The following is a 24,642-nucleotide window of genomic DNA, read 5'->3' as shown; positions in this document are numbered from 1 at the left end:
TTCCTCCTGGTCACTGATAGCGGTTGATAAAGGTAATGAATTACTTAAAGCCCCTTACAACAATAAAAGATCTACAATCAACTCCCTCCAGTTGAGTGGGAGGGCAAGGCTTTGTTTGTGTGACAACACGGTCTCCTTCTCTGTAGCCTATATGGTCAGTGACGGAACTGAAACTCTAGTTTAATACCAAGGGAATCCCGGCATGTATGACTGTTGGATTTGAAACTTGGTTCATGTTGTGATTACAGAAATACTTGAGGATGGTGGACTGTCCATTTGCGGAATGCTTTCTCACATTTCAGGATGCTAGCGATTATAAACATGATGTATATTAACATAGCTATGTTTTCATATGTCTTCATTCATCTTGCAAACCCAAATAATTTCCTGACTTCCTGACCTCAGATTTAACTTCAACTTAATTCTCTGAAGTTTACTTGTGAGTTCATATTCATATTATGTTAGGACTGTTGGGATCTTAATGGACAGTAGCCTACACCTTATTCTTATTGAGTATTTGGACTGAATGGCAATCACAAAAGTTCCCAGAAATCAGAATGTGAACAATAGACCTATACAAATCAAACCTGCAGTAGGCTACTTGATACTTTTACTGTCCTATTATTTCCTCCTAAAAATCCCTGACATCATAGCGTCACATGGATTAATCCAATACCAGAGCTTTATCAGTAGAAATCTGTATCTAGCTATATATAACATATAAGTCTTACAGAATTTGAGACTTAGACTTAAATTTAAAAACTTACTCTCACATTAGAACCAAGTTAATGAAAGTAAACTAGTGTCTTGTTATTGTTATACCGAGACCCTACAAGTTGTTGGTCTATTTTGACCCCTAGGTTAAGCAGCACTGGACATGACATTAGCATTAGCTGCCTCGGGGCAGAGTCCATTCTGTCAGTTCTGTTGGTTCATGTTCTATGCTCTTGCCAAAGCGCGCTCTCCGTACCATAGAGATAAAACAATTTGGAAATACTTTTTTTCCTCTCTCTGTCTCTCTCAAGGAGGTTCTCGCACAGCCAGTGCGCATTGGGTAAGTAAACTACGTAGCACTTGTACTTCCGCTGTGATATGTAGTACCAGGCTGCGTCGTTGCTACCTAGTAACTACGCAAGCATTATCTTTGGAGAACACAGACACGACCAACAGATTGATAGCTAGTCATACTGTCTATGGATTAGCAAAGCTTCCGAGTGTACAACATTTAGTGGCAAAAACGGTATGAAACCAAATTTCCCATTAATTAACCAGCATATTGCACTCATGAGAGCTAGCTAATTTACTAGTTAACATTAATTCATACAGAAACTGTGAGCTAGCTAGCTAATTCTGTGTAACTTATTAGCCATTCCATACGTTAGCCCTTTCGTTAACAATGCAACTCAAGGTTGCTAACATTATATTGACCCTTCGCCTGCAGATGCACGAAAAGAGTGGCTAAAATGCACGCGGGTTGGTTAATTTAGCTCATGTAACGTTAAGCTAGTAACACTTTAGCAACGATACCAGCACTGACTGGAATTGCTATAACGTTAGAAAATGCTACAAGGCTAACGTAGCCACTGCCCAACGTTAGCAAACAACTGCACGTTAGTTAGCTGGTTAGTTAAGCTAGCTCCCACTTTGGTTGCTAAGTTTGCTAAAAGCTAATTTAGTATCTGTTTCTGGGTCGGCAAGATCAGAATGCCGAGTTACGTTAACAGTTACGTGTGAAGTTCAAGCTAGCTAGTTAACTTAGCTACAAAGGAAATCCCACTTAGAGTCTTACGGTAGTATTTGATTATGTCTGATGCTTACAGCCTGATTACATTTATTTCTCACTATATTCTAGCTTTCTCAGCATCACTGCAGGAGTCCCAGCTGAAAGATGCCCCCCGGTTCAGACGATGCCCGCAAGAGATTCATTCTAGCCACAACAGGGAACTTCTATGGGCTGAAGCCGTTGTCCTCCCTGGCTGACAGCCCGGAGCTGAACAACTTCCTGGATGATGGAAATGAATTTGTCTTGGCTGTCAGCAGACATGAAAATGACATACACCTGGCAAATAAGGTGACACAAAGTTGAATGCATTAGTGGAAATGCATGTTTGCTGATGCAGAAAGTATTTGCCTTTAGACTAGCAGGGTACAGATCATAACCTTAAAGCAATGGAAATTTCCAACCACAATGTACTATTAATAGCCCACTGATAATTAACCAAACACCTTTGAGAGGAAATGTTGCTCCAGGACATAATTTATTTAGTTTTGATCAGTGAGAATGAATTAAATTATGAACTGACCTCTGGCCAGTGATCCTAAATTGCATTTATATGCAGTTATTTATATGCAATTATATGTAATTTATAAAATCTGTCCTTTGTTACTAGCATGGGTCAAGGGCGTAGTGCATTTGTATATGTGCAAGAAGAAATATATTCTGTCATATCTTGTCTTGACAATGAAAACAATGTCTTTTTAACTCATGATTATATCTGTCTATTTATGTCAGATTGAGGCATCAGGGGACAGCAGAGAGAAGGTGCTGGTGTTCTTCAAGCTGCATCCCACAGTAATCACAGAGGAGAACCTCCACCACAGCCTCCTGGTGTCCTCCATGCTGGAGTCTCCCATCAGCACCCTCTACCAAGCTGTCAGACAGGTGTTTGCCCCTGTGCTGCTCAAGGTGAGACTGTGTAGATTGAGTAAAGAGCCAAAAGCATCCATAGCTGCTTTAAGAAAGACTTAGGCCTAGGTAATAACATTGCAAAGGTTTAAGACTCTCCCCGGTCACACAATAACCTTTACCAGCAAACACAAGGCCATTGTAGTCATTTCAGAAGACACTTGTGGAACTTCTTTGCAGAGGCTAGATTCAAACAAAAGATGCAAAGTATTTTCAATATGAGTGGCCAGAAAACAACACGTTCTTTGGCTACCTAAGTTTAAGGAAGGGAAAACTCTGAGAGAGTTGAAAGTGAGCTAGTGCTGTTGGAACAGTTTTTATTTGCCTCAGAGGATTGCATATAGTGCAAGATGTATCCAAGCCGTTCTGCCTACCTCTGTCTGGCCGGCTACTTTTATAACTGAATTTCACAAAGGCTACGTACACACTGCCGGAATTTGCTAGTGACAACCGAATTGAGTGAATGCGCATATGTATGGTACACGGAAGTCACTCCACTCCTACGATCTCGTGATGGCTGTAAATAATGTCTGTAACGATAGTAACGTTTACTTCAGATCAATATGGTGGCTACCATTGCCTGTATTTTCAGTTTACTTGACACCAGTAACCAGAGGCGTCAATTTATCCATAAGGTCTTAATAAACCGCCACTGACAGCGGTGCCACATTCTCTTTTTTCACCGCATGGACTTGATAGTTTTAACCGCAACATTTGCGCCAAAGACCGCAGAACTGGTAGGAACACCCACAATGTTGAGGAAACAGACTAGATAGAAAATTTGAGAGTCTCATAACACTTACCTCCGTCTCTTTCAAATTAACGATGGTAATGTTACGTAACGTAACAAGTGTTTCACCTTAGGTCACATAACAAAAAGTTCTCCAGTGGGGGGGCTATTGACTGAACAACGTCATGTTAATCTGTGCGAGCCATTCTGGTCCTTGATTTTGATGTTGCCACCCAAGTTTAACCAATTCTGACAAGTCCCACTTGCACACTGACTCCATTTTGCCAATGTTCAAAATATAAATGGATGAAGTAAAGGGAGGAACAGAGAAAGATCATTGGGGCTTCTGTTTTAGGAGGGGTTGTTAAAGCCCCAGTATGCAAGTGTTATGACCATGTAAAATTGGGGCATTTCCTCATTATTTAAACTGATTTATGTTTCCATAATTATTGGATCTCAGTTCTGTGAGTGCAGTAGTACTCAGGAGAGAGATCCAGTATTGCTCTGAGAAGACTAAAATATGAACTTTGGTCTTATACTTATTACTATTTGATATAATATTTTTGTTTTAGCCTACTTATTTTCCACAATTAAAAATTGCATTTCTGCACTGACTCAAGAAAGTACATTAAACATTCACAATTAATAAAGATAATCAGTTTATTTTTCAGTTGAGCATTGAGCCTTTAATAAAAATGTTTATTCATGTTATTTTAATTGTCATGCTTTCATAAACATATTTAAGGTTTGGTAAAAAAGTGACATCACCGGAAAAATGTATCTTGCCGCCACAAACATCCCTTAGCCGGTTACTTTTCCCATCTGGCTAGCTACTCAAAAATTTGTGGAACCCCCTGCAGTTCACCCAATGTGGAATCTGAGGATATCATTAAAATTATGAAAAGTTTAGCATAAGTCTCTACGTCTTGTCTGAAACACATTTGTTGTTGCAATACTGTATATACTTGTGTTAAGGCTTGTTTGAAACAGATTTTCTTGTTATCATACTGTATCTACTCGTGTTAGCACAAGTGTTGAAAATTGTGTGTTTTCTCCTAAATCTTTTGTTGAGGGCTTTTGGGCACCCACATATTGTTGTTGGCAGGGGCAGAGGACAAAACAATTTGGTATGAAACTTGAATAAGTGTCTTTCTTCCCTCGCTCTCAAGGATGAGCGCTGGAGTTCAGCCTTTGACCCTAAGCTGGCAGGCCTGCTGAGTGAGCTGGAGCTGGGCCTGGGCTCAGTGGTCCGTCAGTCTGGAGCACAACACTCAGCCAAGACGGCCCGCAAAGAGGAAGATGTCCTGGGTATGAGTATACACTTTTGCAAGCACTGATGCACGGATACATGCATACACATATATTGTATATGGGTAGTCAGGTTTACACGTGGGTGTAGCTAGAACAGTGGTTATCGACGTGGGGTCCGGGGACCACCAGGGGTCCTTGCGAGGGTTCCAGGGGGTCCCCAGCAAATAAATAAATTGTTAAACATCACCATTATTTCATTTAGAAGTTTACACAATTAGAGAATGTAGAAGAATGACTGTTCTGATCATAGTTTCACTCTTATCTCTCTACCTACAATACAGATAATCATGGAATTCTGGGCAAAATCAGATCTAACAATAAAAATATTTTCAGATTTGGGATCCGAGCTCAGCAAATGGGGGTCTGTGGCCCTAATGCATACTAAATTTGGGGTCCGTGATATGAAAAAGGTTGAGAATCACTGAGCTAGAGGATCATAAGTACATTTACATTTACATTTTACACATTTAGCTGACACTCTTATCCAGACAACTCATGAGTAGATCACCAAAATTACAAGCAGCCGATCGTAAGGAGAGCAAGAGTCAGGGCCATAGCGCCCTGACAATATTCCTTTGACCACAGAAAAATCATGCAAGAGCTCAGGTGAGAGATAGACACTGTTTTCTCAGTAATTGGGGTGTGTAGAGAAGATAAGAGTCATCCTCTAGTAGGGAGGGATTTAACATTATGTATGCTATTTCGTGTTAGGCTTTTATCCAAAGCATCTCACTGTGCCATCAGTGCATACATGGGTGGTTCCAGTGGGAAACTAACCCCTAACCCTGGAATCTGTAGTGACATGCTCCGCCACCTAAGCTATACAAGACTATATTATTACACCCAGTTGTCAATCATTCTCTAAAAGCATGAGATTTATGACTGATTTGTAACTAAGTAATTTGAATTTGCAAAAAAGTTTGGGTTGAGTTGGTTCATCAGAACAAAGAGTATGAACAAGTCAGCTACATAGTAAGAATCTGATTAGAATCAGGGTATAATACTTACACTTTTGACAGTCCTCATATTTTCCGCCTATTCAGGTATCCTGACCCCGAGTGATGAGTTCCAGTACTGGGCAGATCTCTCTGAGTCTGGGGAGAAGAGCAGTGTGAGAGAAAGGGCTGCACACTTCATTGAGCTATTTAAACCCATAGAAAAGGTATGCATGTAAATATGTATCACAGGAGTTACTCAAACCTTTGTTTACAAGGACACTCCAAATGCAAGAAAATCTGTAGAATTATTATGTTATAATATTATATATTTCTTTATTCATTTTTCAAAAGCATTGGAGCGAACAACACATTTCAGACCTAGCTTCGTCAGGCCCGCTTATCATCGATGAGATTTGTCTTTTGAAAAATGAGTAAAAAAATATAATTCAGGAAATTGCTGTCTGATACTTCAAGTGTGTGGAAAAACTGCTACTTTCTTGAATGGACTTTCCTGCTGTTGCCAGCAACTTGATTGTTGCGCACAGCTGTGCACAGGGCACACACACACCTTTGGATCATTTTACAGCTCTTGAAACAATGTTTGATAATAGCTGTAGATGCTGATAATAATTCAAATTGCAGTCAGCGAATTGGCAAAGTAATGCACGAGTTACTTTAAGTGATCAAATGTCACTTGCAGAGCAGAGTATAGATACATTGGATTTAGAAACGAAACTGAACTGAACTGAACTACCAGACCAAACCAACTGTGTCTTCCCTGTGTGTTTACCAGGAGTATGGTGGTCTGGATGGCCTGTCTATGTCTGATGCGGTGGATCTGGTTGAACAGAGCAGAGACATTCTGGATGACGTCTGGAGACAGACTGACTATGAGCCCTATCCAGAGACACGCATGCTCCGACTCATGGATGTTATTGGTGAGATGCACAAACTCAGTCACACACGCATACACAGACACCAAAACCACAAAATGAAAAAGAATTTCCGCTGATGCTGTTATTGAAGTTACAGTGTGCGTCATGGATACATCCTGTTACACATTCCATATAACTATTCTTGTAGTTTACAAATTACACAACTGACACCGAATGCAGGCCTTTTGTTCCTCAGTAGACAAATATACAGAACATTGCTTGTCAGTAGGGATTTTAAGGTATATCAAGCAACTACGGTTCTGAACTGTAAGCCTTTCCCTGTAATACTGTGCCCACGGTATAAATTTATGTTGCGCAACGTGCATATGCACAGCGCCACTACAATGGAGGGTTACCGATCCACAGATCCGCTCATGACAGCCTGGGGAAAAAAATGAAACATTACACTTCAAGTTGCTAGCATCATTTGTAATTTAATATAGATTATTAAACTGCACTAGATTACAAGATTGTTGTGTGTATTTTCCGTCTTTAATGCAAAATAAACTATCCGATGTTGAACTGCAGGGCGCTAGAACATTAACGTTATCTCACTACTCACGCAGCAGTCAATAAAAAACGATTCATTCAAGTAGACTGAAGACCTTTCCCCACATTTAGTTGCTAAAACGCCAGAAACAATAGGAGTTTTACAAAAAAAAACATCATTGCAAACATAATCTAACGTCTTGTTTAGGTGGATAGTGTTGTGCCATAGTATGTTTAATTAAAAGGGGAAAAATAAAAAATACCGTGAAATACAGTATACCGTGGTATTTTGGTAGATACCGTACCGTACTGTGAAATTTCATACCATTACATCCATACTTGTCAGAGACAATAAAATTATTAAATTCTTAACATTGTTGTCATTAATTAGCACTGTCAACTCAGTGCAATTGGTAGGCTACATTGGCTCTAACCTAGAAGAAACTTTGTCCTGCCTCTCTGTCCTGTGAAAGGTTAGGGAAATTCTAATTGTGTGTGCATGTATGTGTGTTTTCTGTGTGTATTTTTGTGTTTGCATGTGCATGACCGTGCCTCTGTCTGTGTGCATTTTTGTGTTGTTTTTGTTTTTTGGGGTATGTGTGTGCCAGGTGGAGTCTTGGGAAGATATGTCCAGAGGAAGCTGAGTGGTCTTAAAATCTTTGAGGAGCCATTTGTTTCTGTGAGAGAGAAGCTGAGAGTGGGTGTTGTCATCTGTGAGCAGTGGGTGGCAGCCTGTGAGCATCTGACTGGACAGGTATGAGGTCAGACTGGGGAAAAGTTTGTAGAAAAATGGTTAAAAAGTTTTTACTCATAGATTTTCTCTAAACTGTGCTGTGTCGTGTGAACTGCTTTCTATCAGAAAATTTAATTTTTCACCTTAACGCCTCACTTGTAGTCAGCCAGAGAGGAATTCCTTGCTGAGGGTTATGCTTCCATCTTGTCTAAAGTGAAAGCTAGGAATAGGTTGATTTTAATACATATTTAAAACATATTTAATTGTTTTTTTTCTTCAGGTGTGGAAGAGACATGCCCCCCATCCCTGGAAGGGAAACAAGCACTGTCCGCAAACCCTTCATTGCCTAGCACAGAGATTGGATGAGGTAAGATTTGGTTCTGATCCAAGGGAGAGGAAACACTGCTGTAGAATATATAGAAGCTTATTAAAGAGTCAATCTTTCTCTTTTTTGATATCACATTAAAGTGCAGTGGTTGGATTGCATTTGATGCTTCAAATAAACTCCTTAGGTGTAAATTTGGCTTGCATTTCCTTGTTCCTGCTGGTTTGTCAGCACAGACCTCACACTATTGGTGGAATTTCCACTTAAAGATCAGGACAAGGAAGGCAGACTGAGCAATCATATGGGCTGATTGATGAAGAGACTCACCTTTTTAGTTGTTTACATGTCATACTGTGAAATTACAGATTCATTTCAGATATTCTTTGTATTGATTTCATACATTTCAAACCTCCAGGCAATAGCCTGGAGTAGTAGCCGCACTTGTCCTAAGTCAACTAGCAATACAAATACTTGCTTATTGTTTGTTTTAGCTCATTTAGGTGCCATATGGGTTGTCACTGAGGATAACACGTGTATTGCCAGAAAGATCAGACAATCACAGAAGAGTAATGGGAAGTCAATTTAGTAGAATTTTCGCTTACCAGACAATCTGATAGGTCCTGATACAATAAACCTTACCAAGATATTTAGATAGTTATTTATAATATAATAGATTATAGTAATAATAATATATGCACACCTAAGATGATATGCACACCTAAAAAATACACCTATAAATATATTAATATATATATTATTATTACTGTTTGGTAGGCTTATCCAGCCAAAGGTAAGCTATTTTATGGTATTAGCTAGTTTTTAGTCAGCTTATCTTGTATACCATCAACGCACTGGCAACAATGTCACATTCAGAAAACATTATTGCCTATATTTCAGTATATTGGATAGAAAGTTAATCAGTATATGTATACTGTGTACCACATTCTTCAGAATCTTCCCATAATTTACATCTGACCACCAGACAAGTGTTTAACACTACAATGCACTATGTAACTAAAGGCACCCATTTTTGTGAAGTATAGCATACGTGATAAGTACCACACTTCACATGACTCCTCCTTCCTCTTTACAATGAATTTCTAATTGACACATTTACAGTTTTATCGTTTCCTTTGTCTATATATATTTATATGTATATATATATATATAAATGGTTTACAATCAAATGTTCTACAATTAAAGGTAGAATTTAGGCATTTCTCTCAACCCTTATCCACAGCATCTTACAGTTAGTGCTATAGTAGAATAAGTCAATATTCCTGAATTTCATGAGCCCAATAATAAAAGAATGGACATACATTAAGTGTATGCATGTGCGCTCTCTCTATGTCTACCAGGTGGTGACTCTGCGTATGGTCCATGAGAAGCTGCTGCGTCTGCTACCAGGAGGAAAACAGCAGGCTCTGACTCCTGATCGCGTGTTTGAACCTTTCTCTGGACTCAACCCTGTGCACTACAACCCATACACTGAGGTAGGGAGGGACTGTGTGTGTGTGTGTGTGTGTGTGTGTGTTTAATCTACGAATGAGCTTCCTCTTGCCTCAACATTCTATATTGCAAACCCTCCACTGAAGTAGGATGGGGAGAGGGAGAAGGTGAGGAATGCAGAGGAGAGCAACGGTTGCTCTGTCTTAAGTTCTTCATTGCATTGCTATTATGCTTGATTGCTTCCAAGATCAACAGTCACTTTCTGTGATTTACCAAACTGCCAAACTGATAGAACAGAACCTTCAAATGATGCTTTGTTAATTGTATTTCACTGAAAGAACAGACTTTGCTAATATTTTGTATGTCTGTGTGTGTGTGTGTGTTGTAGCCTCTTTGGAGAGCAGCAGTGTCCCAGTTTGAGCGCTCCGTGGCTCCGTCAGAGCAGGAGGTGGCTGGCAGACTGAAGAGCTATATTGCCGATGTGCAGGACAATCCACAACAGGTAGTGAAACACACACTTCCGTTCAGTTGAGGTCGACCTAGGACGATGCTGTGTGTGTGTGTGTGCGCGCACATGGGTGTACTTACATGCCTGGGCACGCGTGCCACATGCCTGTTTGTCTGTGTATTTCAGTTTGTCTTTGTTTTTGTTTGTACCTGCGTCTCATTCTGTGTGTGTGTGTTTGTTTATGTCTTTGTGGTTGTGTATGTTTCATAGCTGTTGCAGGTGTTCCAAAAGCACAAGGAGTTGATCAGACGTCCCAACATCAGCAAGGAGCTGCAGTCAGAGAGAGAGACCCTGCTGGCCAGGCTACTGGACTACAACAAGGGTACACCATTCTCTCTCATGTTAGATCGGCTGCTTTTCTCTGTGTGGCAGAGGCAGCGTGACAGTGGGTTATGGCATTCATAGAAAGGAGCATACATCAAATTTGAATGAATTTAATTCATGCCATGTGGGATCATGGTTCAGTGCAGCTGCTGAATGCCTTCACTATTGAATGCATATTCAATAGAATATTCATTGTATGTAAGTGTATAGACCATAGGGACACATTATAAAATAACTATTGTCATAGGTTGTCTCATAAGTAGTATAGCTAAATGCGGCTATAGTTTTTTCCTAGATTGAGTAATTGTGTCTAATTGTCTACGGTTTTTGTTGTCTGCAATTCACAGCTTTATATAGAGAAAGCCAGTGATTTGGTGTTATGACATAGGTTGTTGTTCCCCATCCTTGGCCCCTCTCTGATTCATCCATCTCCTCAGGCCTAAAGATTGACTTTGAGAGTCGTTGCCATGGAGCCCCGGGAGAGAAGTCTGGGCCGCTCATTGGCAGGAACCTCCCTGAGGTGGTCAACAAAATCGTCTGGGTCCGACAGCTCATACACAAGGTAGCTGTGTGTGTGCGTGTGTGTGTGTGTGTACGTGGGTGGGTGTCTCTGAAAGAGAAGTGGTGAGAAGTAACAATATAGGAGACAAAAAAAGGGAAGATAGAGAGGGGGTTGAAGCTATAAACTTATAAACTTGTAAAGTGCTGTTTTCTGACATATTTTAAAATTAAAGGATATTTGTTTATTCTGTATATCTTGTAAGGGTTGCTGTGAAATAACAAAACAAGCACAGATCCTGTACGGACCTACGGCGCATGTTCAATTCCATTCACTGAAGCACTGCGACAGGGTTCAGTTACCTAATTCCACTAACGTTACTTAAATACCACAAGATGACATCACCTACCGTTAAAGTTTATAGGTCAACAAAGACGAGTTGCTGTCTGCAAATCCCTGTTACTGACTGTGGAATGTTAAGTTTCACTTTTGTTTTCACACCAGGCGACTCTGTGGAGAAGTTTCTTTTCTTTCTTTCTTTCTTCTTTCTATCAAAGAGAAGTTACAAATCATCTCCCTGTTAGAAACAAACAAGGACTTACGATCCTACGGTTTCCTTGGTCAAGAGAATGAGTTATTAACTGTCATTTATTTTTACAGGATTGTTCTGCTTTTAAGAAAAATATCCATTCTTATGATTATATACATTTGATTAAATGAATATGAATTGTTTTTATAAGGATTAAAAGAAGGGTGCGTATGGGTTCCTTTGTCTCACTTGTTCCTGTGTTTGTATTCTCACTAAAGGTGGAGGACTCTATCCGCATCGCCGAGGCTCTGCTGTTGGACCTGTCCGCGTTCCGAGGGTTCCTGCGTTTCTGTGACGACCTGCTGGAGGTTCTAAGGGCCTACGAACAGGAACAGTTCGAGGACTGGTCCAGAGATATACTGTCTGGACTGGCCGACCCAAAGTCTGGGATCAGGTTGGATATACCGCACAACACGATCTAAACTAACGAGACATAAAACAAAAGCAGAATTAATTGATTAATTAAAAAAGAATTAATTGACCTACCTCTTTAAATTAAATTATCTGAAAGACTGAGGCTCCTATTCATTTCTAATTGGAGACAACTGTTTTCCTATTTTTTTTTTCGTGTTTCTCATCACATACCTGATTTAGTACCTTGCTCAAGATCACTTTGATAGGAATGGACACTGGTCGGTTAGACTTCATCTCCTGTCTCTTCCCCTCTCTACAGTCTCCAGGCCAGTAACCGTGTGATGGACCTGGACCATGTGGATGGCAGGCTGAAGATCCAGTACTCTGACAGATTGGTCACTCTGCTCAGGGAGGTCAGACAGCTCTCTGCCCTGGGCTTCCCTATCCCGGCCAAGATACAGCAGGCTGCTAATACTGCAGACAAATTCTACAGACAGGCTATTGTCCTGAAACAGGTGAGAATAGAGGTCAAGGCACACACACATGCACACACACCAGAATTACCATCCCAGCCAAGATACAGACACCGTTGCGTGTCCTCAGGCTTAAACTAATAATATGAGCACTAATAATAAACAAGCACGTAGCACACACACATCCATATAAACATGCAGAGACCTTCTCTCTTTCTTTCTTTCTTTCTTTCTTTCTTTCTTTCTTTCTTTCTTTCTTTCTTTCTTTCTTTCTTTCTTTCTTTCTGTGTTTTAGGTGGCCCATTTCTACAACACCATAGACCAGCAGATGATTCCCTCCCAGAGACCTATGATGCTCGGCCTAGCCCTGGCCTTCGAACAGGTCATCAAGGTACTGCACTGACGACTATTGAGGCTACGACACAAAGAAAACATTTTTGCAGTGTAGAAAGGCAGTTTTGGTCCATAACTCATTTAAAGCGTGAAATGTGGATGCCAAATATTTTTAAGGCTCCCTATTTTCTAGTAGTTAAACCTGCAGTAAGTGATTTCAGACCCTGTAACCAATCCTGAAACTAACGTGTGCTACATGGAGATTAAGGGCTTCCGTCGCAGTAGCTTTGCTGTGTGTGTTTACAAAATGTGTTGCGGTTGCTGTCACCCTCTAGTGGTCAGAAAAAAATGCTTAGTGTAGCTTTAAATAATGTTTTAGATTTCATATTATTGTTGCTTTCCATGCCTCAATGAGGTCTAATGTTATGAAAGAGGACTGTGAAGCTGATTCCTTGTCAATGCTCAGGGACAACTGTATTGTGAGCAATACATTTGCTATACACCAGCAAATGAGCGCTTCTGCTCCCATCACAACAATGGTTTTAAACTGTGTATCGTGTCTCATAACTCATAACTGGTCCCCGTGCCTGGGACTGAATCAAGTTTGTAACTTGTTTATTAATTTGATGGTCATGGGGAGTGACACATTAAAGGAATAGTTCACCCAAAAATGAAAACTGTCATCATCTACTCACCCTCATGCCAAATGAAACACAGGTGAAATTTGTTAGTCCATATAACACACAGGGAGGTTGCCAGCACAACTTTGTAGCAGCCTTCTCCAAAACAACTGAAGTCAATGGGGTCCTGTTCTTTAGAGTTCCAAAACAAAAACAGCCAAACAATCAGACTGTGAACAGAAAGACCTATACACCATTATTTGTTGCAAATCAATCAGCTGTAGTTAAGATTTGCACTAAATTATGTAAATATACTGTAGGTCTTTTTGGAACTCTGAAGAACTGGTCCCCACTGACTTCAGTTGTTTTGGAGAAGGCTGCTATGGACTATTCCTTTAATACACTTCTATTCTATTCTATTGTTATTGGATCATAGAAAAGCAGGAAGCATTGCAATTTCTTCACCAGCCAGATGCAAAATGTTTTTTAAAATGAAAATAACATTCAAAAGAGTTAGTTACCTGCAGATGAAGCTGATATAAAAGTCACAGACACAAATGATCAATATTTGTCTTGTTACCAATTTGTTACCATTACTTGTGTGAGATGTTGATTCCCACCTTGGACTGTAGATTGCCTCTGTAGACTTCCTCTCTCTTTGGCAGAATCCTCGTTCCCAGTCGAAGGAGTCGGGCGGTAAACTGCAGATCACCTGGGACAACCCCAAAGAGCTGGAGGTTTACATCGCCAAGCTGCAGTCTGCTGCTGAGAAACTCTCCACCGAGAACAGGAAGCTACGGAAGTGGCACACCGACTTCACCGAGAAGGTGGTGGCTTGCCCGCATATACAGTACTGTGCAAAAGTCTTAGGCACCCTAGATCTTTTATATACATTTCTTAGGAGTCTTAGATGTTTATTTGTTTTCTGTATTACTGTGAGTAGACTGCTGTTTATTGAAGATTTTTGATATTCACAAACTTTTCATTTCATTAGTTTTGAAAGCATCTTCGCTTTATGGATTTCTTTGACATATGCCTAAGACTTTTGCACAGTACTGTAGGTCTCCAAAAGGGTCATGATATGTGGGCATACTGTGTATTAAGAGATTTTGGTCATAGTTGTCCTTGTGAAATGGATGAATACTGCAACACACATATCAAATGCTTAATATGATTATTAAACATTAAATAAGTGTGTTCCTTGACTATTTTGTAAGGCTTCAACTGTACTGAGGCAGCCAGCACTACGACTATAATTTGAGTTATTTATTGTGAGCACATTTCTTTGGAACTGGTCATATTTTCCCCCAGTTCGTTTTAAATTAGTAACTGAAGTCTTGCTTTTCTGTGCACGTGCGTGTACACATATATATCAATGCATGCCTGTGTGTGTGTGTGTTTGTCAGGTGGTGACTCTGATGAATGTGGACCTTCTGAGACATCAGCAGCGGTGGAAGGATGGCCTTCAGGAGCTCCGTACTGGCTTTGCCACTCTTGAGGCCCAGGTACAGAATACAGTCAACAGCATAAGTGTCAGGGCGACCTGGTGGGTCAGTGGTCTGACCGTGATATCCTGGGTTTGAATCCGGCCTGGAATCTTTGTCAACCCCCTCTCTCTTTCCCCGGTCTTTCCTGTTTCTCATCACTATAAACTGTCGAATAAGGCCAAGAAAAGTGTCATTGCTGCTGGCGTTTTAATGTTGTAGTATGACGGTGATAAAATAGGTGCTATGATAGGTGTTATGATTTAATGTATTGAATAAAAGATTTCTTCAAAGTAGTATACATACATAAGTATGAAAACTAGGAGAAAACAAGAAAGATCACCAACTAGCTCCCTGGTTACCACAGGAATCTACATAACAACCAATAAAACCTAGCCATGCTATATGTGATTAATTGGCTAAAACTACCTGTCCTATAATACAGGTTGGAGGTTTACAAATGGAGACCAATACAGACCCATGTTTCAATGTGAAATCCATATTGCACTGTAAATAAGTATCAACAAATTATTTTAGCTCTCAATAGATATCCTTTTGTCTGGACACACACATCCTACACAAGAAATCTTCTCTTTTTAATTATTTAGTTGGAAAGCTAATGTGTGTTTGTGTGTACAGGGCTTCAGGTCAGGTGACATGCGTGCGTGGCGTCAGCACTGGAACCATCAGCTGTACAAGGCTCTTGAACACCAGTACCAGACAGGACTGGAAGCTCTGAACAAGAACCTGCCTGAAATACACATAGACCTTACTTTCAAGTCAGTACCTGTCTCTGTCTCTCCTCTTTCTGTCTCACCCTCTGTCACTTTTCTAACTTTCTGTCTCACTGTCTCTGTGCCTCATTTTCTTTCCATCTCTCTCTACTTTGGAACTCTTGCTGTGTGTGTGTTTTCACTTCTTTGTTTCTTTTTCTCACTTACACTTTGGCCTCATTAGTGGCAGCGATTTCACTTCTTTTCTGTCTCTACCTCTTTTCCCCCTTCTTTCTCTGTAACCCCACATTCTTTGATTCTCTCTCTCTCTCTGTTGTGTCACTATCTCTCTCTCTCTCTCTCTCTCTCTCTCTCTCTCTCTCTCTCTCTCTTTCTCATTGTTGATTAGTGTGGATAAAACTATAATTTTCCACCGTTTGCCATCTCTCCACTCTTTCCCCTGAATAGGCAGGGCCGTCTGCAGTTCCGCCCTCCGTTTGAGGAGGTGCGAGCGCGCTACTTCAGGGAGATGAAGAGGTTCATCTCGATCCCGAACCAGTTCAAAGGGGTCAGCGCCCAGGGGGAGGAGCTTATCTTCAGTGTCATGATTGACAGGAATGCCTCTGGGTTCGTCACCATCTTCAGTAAGGCCGAGGACCTCTTCAGCCGCCTGCAGGCTGTACAGAACAAGTTCAAGGTACCTGAACAAGAGATGATGATGATAAAAATGATGATGATAATATTGATTGATATGAGTCAACCTTCCTTTTTAAATACAAGCCACAGTATAATGTGAAGAAAATGACGGTTTTAAGTGTGACAAGTTTTTTTTTAAATGTATATCTATTATAGACAATATAAACTAAAGGCCTATACTTTCAGTTTTACTTCATTCAAACACACACTGTTTTGAATGTATTGTATCACCATTATACAAAAATAATCCAGCTAACTATTCATTGACATTTTATTGTCAGAGTTGATCTGAGCCTGGCCTCATATTTGAGGAGTTGTAATTGTAGAATCCCTATTGAATCCCTGTTTTTACAGCACTTTTCATGCCTCTGCTGTGAAAAAATACAAATTGATCAATCTTTTCTTTGTTCCATTTGTTCATTGAAACTCTGTTAGTGTTAATCTGTCTGTTTTGAAAGAATGTAAATTGATCAATCTTTTTTTTCCACTTAGTGAAGCATTGTTATAAGTCATAACATTTTGCTGTGTGCTTTGAAAGAATGCAAATGGATTAGTCCTTTTTTTTCTCCATTGCTGTAACCGAAGCTCTGTTGTTGTCATTGTTGGCATTTGTCCCTGCTCTACTATCCTGAGAGTACAGTGAGCACAGTATTGTGTTATCTCACTTCTGTGTGCAGTCATGCATATCTAAACTAGAACAGGGAAAGCCCTTGGCCAGTATCAAACTTCTCTTCCCTTTTCCTTTAGTTCTGTGTTTTTCCTACTCACTAATCATAGTCTTTTGGTTATTTCATAGTTTCTGTCACCTTTGATTTAGACACGAAAAACTTGTGCGTGTGCGTGTGTTGTAGGAGTGGGTGGTGCTGGGCCAGGTGGACATAGAGAGGTTAGTGGAGAAGCATCTGGACTCGGTGCAGGACTGGGAGAGAAACTTCAAGGCCCTGAAAGCCCGGGGGAAGGATTCAGAACGTCTGCCTAGGTACATATCACACATAATAAAGTTAATAAACTAAATAATGATCAACATTTACTCCATATAAAAAACAAACATAGCAAAAATTATAGCACTTTTGGATAAAGCCAGGATTTATAAGAGGAAAGTAAGATGGAATTAAATAAGGCATAAAAATGGTAAACTGTTTAAGTGACCTTTTTGAAAGAAGTTCTCACTTACATGCCTGGCTAACCTGATCGCCATGCCGGCAGGTCAAGTCTAGGTCAGTGATGGGGAAAACCCTGTGTTAACTGATATAACAGGATTTTTTTTTTCCCTAAGCCCATTGCATTTTGACAAGCATTTATTTTAGGGTATACCACACATACCATTCATTTCTAGATACTATTTTTGTTTCCATGCTTTCTTCACCTCACTACATCTCTGTCTTTTTCCAAGTGACAATTATTCTCTAAATAATTTGTTATAAGAGAGCTTCTGAATCTCTTAGTTGAACTTTTGAGAAAAGACTTGCCCTGTCGACTGCTTTCAGCGGGTGTGGCTGTCATTTTTATTGACACCTAGCAAGATTTCATTCAATTCATTTTGATTTAATTCAGTTAGTGCAGGTGAAAGCAACATATTGGTGACTGACAACATAAATAAAAAAATTAATTTACATCCTAACAAGTCACAGACACTGTTCTCCTTCAGCTCCTCTCATGCTGGTTTTTCCTTCATTCTTTTCTTCCCCTTTTTCTCCCTCTCTCCTCTCATGTCTGTCAGTCAGGAGAAAGTAGACTGTATCACAGTGAACTGTGAGCCAGTAAAGGCTGTCATCGATGACTTGATCCAGAGGCTGTTTGACACCCTGCTTATGTCACTCAGGAAGTCCATACAGGGTAAAGACAGACTTCAATCCTCTTGTTTTTTGTGGGGTAAATACAGTACATATGCTTTGACTGGACTCCCCATTTTGTTTCACTCTAATACAAGGTGAACACCAGTTTACTTCCTTTCTAAATAACACTGTTATGTTGTTTTTTGTGTGTTTCTTTTTGTATAAAAAATATTTGATTATTTGTTATTTATTTAAAGTAATCAGGGTCGAACATTAACACCAACCATCAGGCCAAATGCTTTTTTTCACGTTTTCTTCTTTCTTCTCTCTCTTTCTCTGTTTTTGTTTCAATTTCTCTCTCTCCTGATCCAATTATATCCCCCTTTCTCTCACTTTCTCTTTCCATTTCTCTTTCCCTGTCCTCCTCTCCCTTTATTTGTCTTGCCTTGTCTCGCCTTTCTTTGTCTTTCTCTTCATCTCCTTTCTTCTGACCCTCTTCTCCTCTCCCCCCATCCAGGCCATACTCAGTCCATAGAGAGTTTTGTGTCAGAGTCGATGGAGGCCTTGTCCACTCGTCCAGAGAGCATAGAGGAGATTGGGGGGGCCAATGCAAAACATGGCCAGATACAAGCCCGCAAACCTGAAGTATGACAAACACACTCCTAAATCCTGCCCAGCAACTTTCTTAAAAGATAACACTGATATTGTTTTTTTTAAGTTTGTGCCTATCATCTAGGTTGCCCCTCTCCTTTACATTATTCCTGATGGTGTCTGCCCTCAGTCGGCATAGTTGGAGATATCAGGGCTTGTTTTCCTGAACTTATGCAATTCTGTCCATCAGTAACCAATCATATAGGACTTTTGCCATATGTACCACCAATTGCTGTGACACCATCTGCACTAAAGCTGACATTTGGCATTCATTCAGTAGCATGGTAATGTGGTTGCTAATGTTCTGAACACTGTGTTAGGGTATGGATCAATTGGATGTGGTTTTTGCAGGCAGAAATGCAAGCTAGGTGAGTTTTTGTAGTGTGAAAAGTCTTGAATATCAATTTAGGAAACTGTAAAAGATTTTTCTCCCACATCCCACACAAGAATGTGGCTGTCTTTCCATGTTATATGTCCATTGGTGTGTGCAAATGTATGTTTATGCCTTTTTGTGTATGGGAGGACTGGGGATGAGTGAATTTGTACACACAGTACAATATACTATATGTGCATGGATGTATGTGTGTCTGGGCATTCATGTGTGTGTGTATGTGTGTAGATCCTGCCTCAGTTCCAGTGTGCTGAGGAGAAGAACCGCTTGCTGCGTGCGGTGGCCGGGGGAGGCCTGGACTCTCTGTCCTCTCTGAGGGCCAAGTGGGACAAACTGGAGCTCGTCATGGAGAGCCACCAGCTCATGATCAAAGAACAGGTGCTACACACACACACACACACACACACACTCACATGTATATACCTACATGTTGGTGGTAGAGTGGCCTAGTAGGTAGAGAGATCCTCCCAAACATGAGAGATTGGAGGCTCGATCCCCCACAACAGCCAAAATATCCATTACTGTAATAGCTACGTCTGCCCAAAGTGTCCTTTAGCAAGATACCGAACCCCTACCTGCTTATTTATTGTTACTTACTCTGGATACGAAAGTCAGCTAATAACCTGATTTATAATTTGTATGCACACACTTCAAGGGATGATGCAGCATGCTTATTCACACATGTATGCAACACTCAAAAACAACGCAAGCTGTACTTATTTGAATACTGCCAATGTCCAGTAACGGCAGCTTTCTAGTGCTACTTTTAAGCAATGCCTTTTCTCTCGTGTTTTCTCTCCCATTTCCCATCATCCCCCAATCCCTTTCTCCTGCCACCTCTCCCCTTTTTTTGCTCCCTCTTTGCTCCCCTCTTTTTCACTCTTACTCTGTCCCTCCCCTAGGTGGAGGTGATGCGTAGTAATGCGGAGGGACGTATGCAGGCCTACAGGGCAGATCTGGAGCGGTTCAAGGCCCGCTGGGACCAGCTGAAGCCCAAGGATGAAGCTCTAGAGACAGGTGATCAGGCTGCCCTGCTTGCCTGCCTCCAGATCATCAGAGACAAGCAGCAAGAATTCCAGGAGCTGGAGCTTGTACGCACTAAACTGCTGTAGGTTTTTTCTATTCGTTGTATATTTTCTTTATTGAGACAATAGATACAGCTGAGAAGCATATAGATCGCCTGCATCATCTGTTTGGAATATGTAATGGTTAGTTACATTGTTTAACACCTAATGAGTAATTTTCCACTTGTTAGGGTCATTAATGGCTTCCCTAAATCCAGTTTGATGAGATTGTAGCTATGTGGAGCACAATTGGCACTAAGACTTCAATTATACTCAAACTGCGCAATATTTGATGATGAATTGCTAGAGTGTAGTTAAGATTAGGTGGATTAAAAAGTTTTTACCCTTTAACACCCCCCCCCCCCCCCCCCCTTGTCTCTTTTCTTTTCTGCATCCTTCTTAAATGAAAAGTTTAGAAAAGTATGCTGACATCAAAGTGCTGTCTCATCTAATGCATCTTCTCCTCTCCTCTCCTCTCCTCTCCTCTCCTCTCCTCTCCTCTCCTCTTCTCTCCTCAGTGAGGACTGTACCCATTTTGACTTGGAGGCTCCAGACTTCTCTCTAGCGGAGGAGACCATTAGAGACATGGAGGAGTGCAGCCAGATGTGGTCTTTGTATGAGGAGTGGCAGCAGGGCTTCACAGAGAAGGCTCAGGAGGATTGGATCACCTTCAGGTAGGGGGTTAAGTTTACACCTGTTGTTGATGGGTCCTTACATGACAAGAGTAGGCAACATATTCTGAATATGAGCCTTTTTTGAGTTTTTGCATTTTTTTTCTCATTAATATCTGTTATTTTGTGTGCATATGTATGTTTCTGTGTGTTTTTACAGGAGCAAGACGTATGTGTTTGAGGAGTTTCTGTTTGCATGGCAGGACAGACTTAGGAAGCTGGAGCAACCCACTGCCATGTCTGTTAAACTGCAGGGAGAGGTGGACAAATACAAGGTACACGATAGTTGGGTTGAAGGAATAATAGAGGATATCCACCTCTTCTTGTGTTGTTTTCCACATTTTTATGCATCTGCATCTGTAGAACCTGGTCCCAGTGCTGAAGTATGTGCGTGGGGAGCACCTGTCCCAGGACCATTGGTTGGATATGTTCCGTTTGCTGGGTCTTCCTAGAGGGACGACATTAGAGAGACTCACCTTTAATGACCTGCTCAGTGTGGCGACTACCATCATAGACAAGGCCCTGGAGCTCAAGGTATATACACACACTTCCACAGGCGTGTACACACACCTCCTTAACTTGTTCATATTCTGTTTTGGTGTTTCTCTCATCTGTATGTGTTTGTACGCCAAAATTATATTCCTGGCAAGCCAAATGAAAGATCTGCATGTGCATTGTTTGTCCTGGTTTGTTGCTAATTTGGACACAGATTTGGACACAGTGAACACAGATTATGTGTGTGTGTGTTTGTGTGTGTGTTTGTGTGTGTGTGTGTAGGATCTGAACAGCCGTGCCCAGGCGGAGGTGACGATCAGAGAGGCCCTGAGGGAGCTGGATTTGTGGGGGGCTGCAGCAGCCTTCAACCTCACCGAGTACACAGACAGCAGCAGCCGCACTCTCACCTTAATCAAGGACTGGAAGGATATAGTCAACCAGGTGCACACACAGTCAAACATATGTGTACTCAAATACTCAAAACATACACAAACAATGTAGATTTCGAAGAAAGCAATTTTCTAATGAGTTTAGTTTGGCCTGCCAATGAGTAGTATTCCTGGAAATGATGATATAAAAAACCCCCGACTGTGGTTGGTCAGAGTCAAATCAGTTTTTTCTACTGAGCTCTGGCTGCACATTTTTAGCTAATTTGCAATGTATTTGCCAAATTGAAAGATAAAGCATTTGGACTCCCTAAACATCTTGGGGAATCAAAAGGAGATTCTTACAAAGTGCGTGTTTTTGTTCTTTTTTGTTCTCCTTGTAAAAAGAAGAGATGGATTTTGTTATACTCATGCTATTGACGTGGTCAGAATTCTCCCTTGTTTCGTTATTTTTGTTTAATGATTATTTCACCAGGCAGGTCAATTAAAAGATCTAATTTCCACCTGACCACCTGGTAGATAGACTTGCAAGGTACAAAATTGTCTCAGGAAAATGCAGGCCTATCTACTGGTAACATTAAATTCAATCTTGAGGATTAGCAAACATTGCCTTTATCACCACTCTGTTCCCATCCAGGTGGGAGATAACCGCTGTCTGCTGCAGTCTCTGAAAGACTCTCCGTACTACCGCAGCTTCCAGGACAAGGTCGGGTCAAAGCCTTGAATCTAAAAATATACTTTTGTAAGATTCTAGTGCTTCAATTTTGGGAAAAGTAACTTTGTACAGACTGTCACTTTATTAAAGACTTTGTAGGTGTTAATCCAATCAAATTAAACCTAGTAGTGGTATTTATGGTTCTCACAGACACCAAGTTATATCAAACAGTCTCCTTTATCATGCACCACTAACTAATGCCACTATACTTGCTCCCTCCACGTCCAGGTGAGTCTGTGGGAAGTTCGTCTGTCAGACCTCGATGAGTACCTGCTCAGTCTGAATGCCATCCAGAGGCGCTGGGTTTACCTGGAACCTATCTTTGGACGGGGGGCGTTGCCCAGGGAGCAGGCACGCTTCAAACGGGTTGACGAGGACTTCAGGTACGCTGTGTATGTGTGTGTGTAGGTTACCTCTTGAGGCTCACCCCCATGTATCACATTCAGAGAACCTACACTGTGCTTTAGGACTTTACAATAAGCAGGTTACCAGCTGCATAAATTCTAGTAAGTGGTACTGTAGTATTTTTCATAATGTGGGTGTTGTGAAGCCCTTTGAGACTTGAACTGAGAATGCAAAGCAAGGGAACTACCCACTCCCACAAACTATTTTTGAAATCCTTTTTATAGTATCCTGACATTGACGTGTGAGTGCTGGTGGGCAGGCACCTGCTTAAATGTGTGTGTGTGTGCATGTGCATCTATTTGAATGTACCATTTGTTCTGAATGTACTATTTCTCTGTGTACCAGATTGATAATGGCTGATATGCGGTGTGACAGCAGGGTAGCATCTTTAAACTTTTGCCAGGATCTGAAATTGACAGATAGACATACAGTGTTATACACATTTGGGAACAAAAGCACCTTCTCCATGTGTGTAACAGGTCTATAATGTCAGACGTTCAGAGGGACAGCAGGGTGGTGTCTCTGAGCTCAAGGGCCGGCATCAGAAACTCCCTGGTCACCATACTGGACCAGCTGCAACGCTGCCAGAAGTCACTCAATGAGTTCCTGGAGGTACACACTCACACACACTCACACACACACACACACACACACACACACACACACACACACACACACAAACGCTCATATCAGTATGTAGACACATAAGTGCACTCATTCTCGTGCAAATTTATGTGAAAATGTACAACCACATGCGGTTATCTACACATAATATGCGCTGCATCATAGCTAACCTTTTGTATGTTTGTGTGTGGGTGTTACAGGAGAAGCGCTCTGCGTTCCCTCGGTTCTATTTCATAGGAGATGATGATCTGTTGGAGATTCTTGGTCAGGCAACCAACCCAGCTGTCATCCAGTCACACCTCAAGAAACTCTTTGCTGGTCAGATACCTTCCCTTCCCTTCCCTTCTCTTCTCTTCTCTTCTCTTCTCTTCTCTTCTCTTCTCTTCTCTTCTCTTCTCTTCTCTTCTCTTCTCTTCTCTTCTGACTCTGTGGTCAATAAAGATCCCATCGGCACTCATCGCAAGAGTAGGGGTATAACCCCGGTGCCCTGGAAAAATTCCCAAACAGGCCTTCCTTCCATCATGGCCACCTAATCATCCCTTGTTACCTAATTGGCTCTTTCAGTCCTCTACTCTCCACTGAGATAGCTGATGTGTGGTGAGCGTTCTGGCGTAAACTGGCTGCCGTGCATCACCCAGGTGGGTGCTACACATCGGTGGTGGATGAGTTGAGTCCCCCCCCCCCCCCCCGATGTGTGAAGCGCTTTGAGTACCTAGAAAAGCGCTATATAAATGTAATCAATTATTATTCTATTCTATTCTATTCTATTCTATTGAATGTTTAAGACGTTATTTGCTGGTCACATCTGACACCTTGAATCACATCTTACACTGGACTGCCTGAAGGGACAGTTGAGGAGATTAACAAGCCGATAAATGTAATTTTACTACAAACTTAGAGTCCATTCAAGTCCATCCAATAAGTGCTAATGGTTAAATTTAAGACCTGAAGTGTTAATGGGCTTTGGTTATTGAGACATTAACAACAGGACTTCTCTTCTCTTCTCTTCTCTTCTCTTCTCTTCTCTTCTCTTCTCTTCTCTTCTCTTCTCTTCTCTTCTCTTCTCTTCTCTTCTCTTCTCTTCTCTTCTCTTCTCTTCTCTTCTCTTCTCTTCTCTCCTCTCCTCTCCTCTCCTCTCCTATAATACTGTATATATTGGACAGGGAATGTAACCTCTGTGTGTGTCTATGAATGTGTTATCCTGTGTAGGTATCAACAGTGTTGAGTTCGATGAGCAGTGCCAGCACATTGTTGCCATGTGTTCTCTCGAGGGAGA

General features: G+C 41.1%; 1 protein-coding gene across 1 annotated transcript; it reads left to right on the top strand.

Moving 5' to 3' along the window:
* Positions 1–1,888: 1,888 nt before the first annotated feature.
* LOC139649334 (cytoplasmic dynein 2 heavy chain 1-like) lies at positions 1,889–24,635 on the top strand (the record flags this gene model as incomplete). The annotated part of the gene is made up of 32 exons (XM_071525713.1): positions 1,889–2,081; positions 2,526–2,686; positions 4,586–4,724; positions 5,771–5,889; positions 6,459–6,603; positions 7,698–7,843; positions 8,103–8,189; positions 9,506–9,640; positions 9,985–10,098; positions 10,315–10,426; positions 10,866–10,990; positions 11,735–11,910; positions 12,190–12,385; positions 12,639–12,734; positions 13,962–14,123; positions 14,703–14,801; positions 15,420–15,559; positions 15,962–16,190; positions 17,041–17,168; positions 17,910–18,025; positions 18,482–18,609; positions 19,235–19,384; positions 19,909–20,114; positions 20,589–20,744; positions 20,902–21,016; positions 21,105–21,275; positions 21,519–21,677; positions 22,260–22,328; positions 22,566–22,720; positions 23,222–23,354; positions 23,567–23,684; positions 24,576–24,635. Coding segments are annotated over exons 1-32 (4,438 nt in total), but the record flags the coding sequence as incomplete, so codon positions are not given.
* Positions 24,636–24,642: the final 7 nt, after the last annotated feature.

This window comes from Centroberyx affinis, unplaced genomic scaffold (assembly GCF_046629955.1).
Source record: "Centroberyx affinis isolate AG114_WGS23_722 - 3 ecotype Tasmania unplaced genomic scaffold, CSIRO-AGI_Caff_v1 ptg001330l_1, whole genome shotgun sequence".
NCBI lineage: Eukaryota > Metazoa > Chordata > Actinopteri > Beryciformes > Berycidae > Centroberyx > Centroberyx affinis.
The sequence above is the reverse complement of the archived record's forward strand: the minus strand, read 5'-3'. Positions and strand labels throughout refer to the sequence as shown.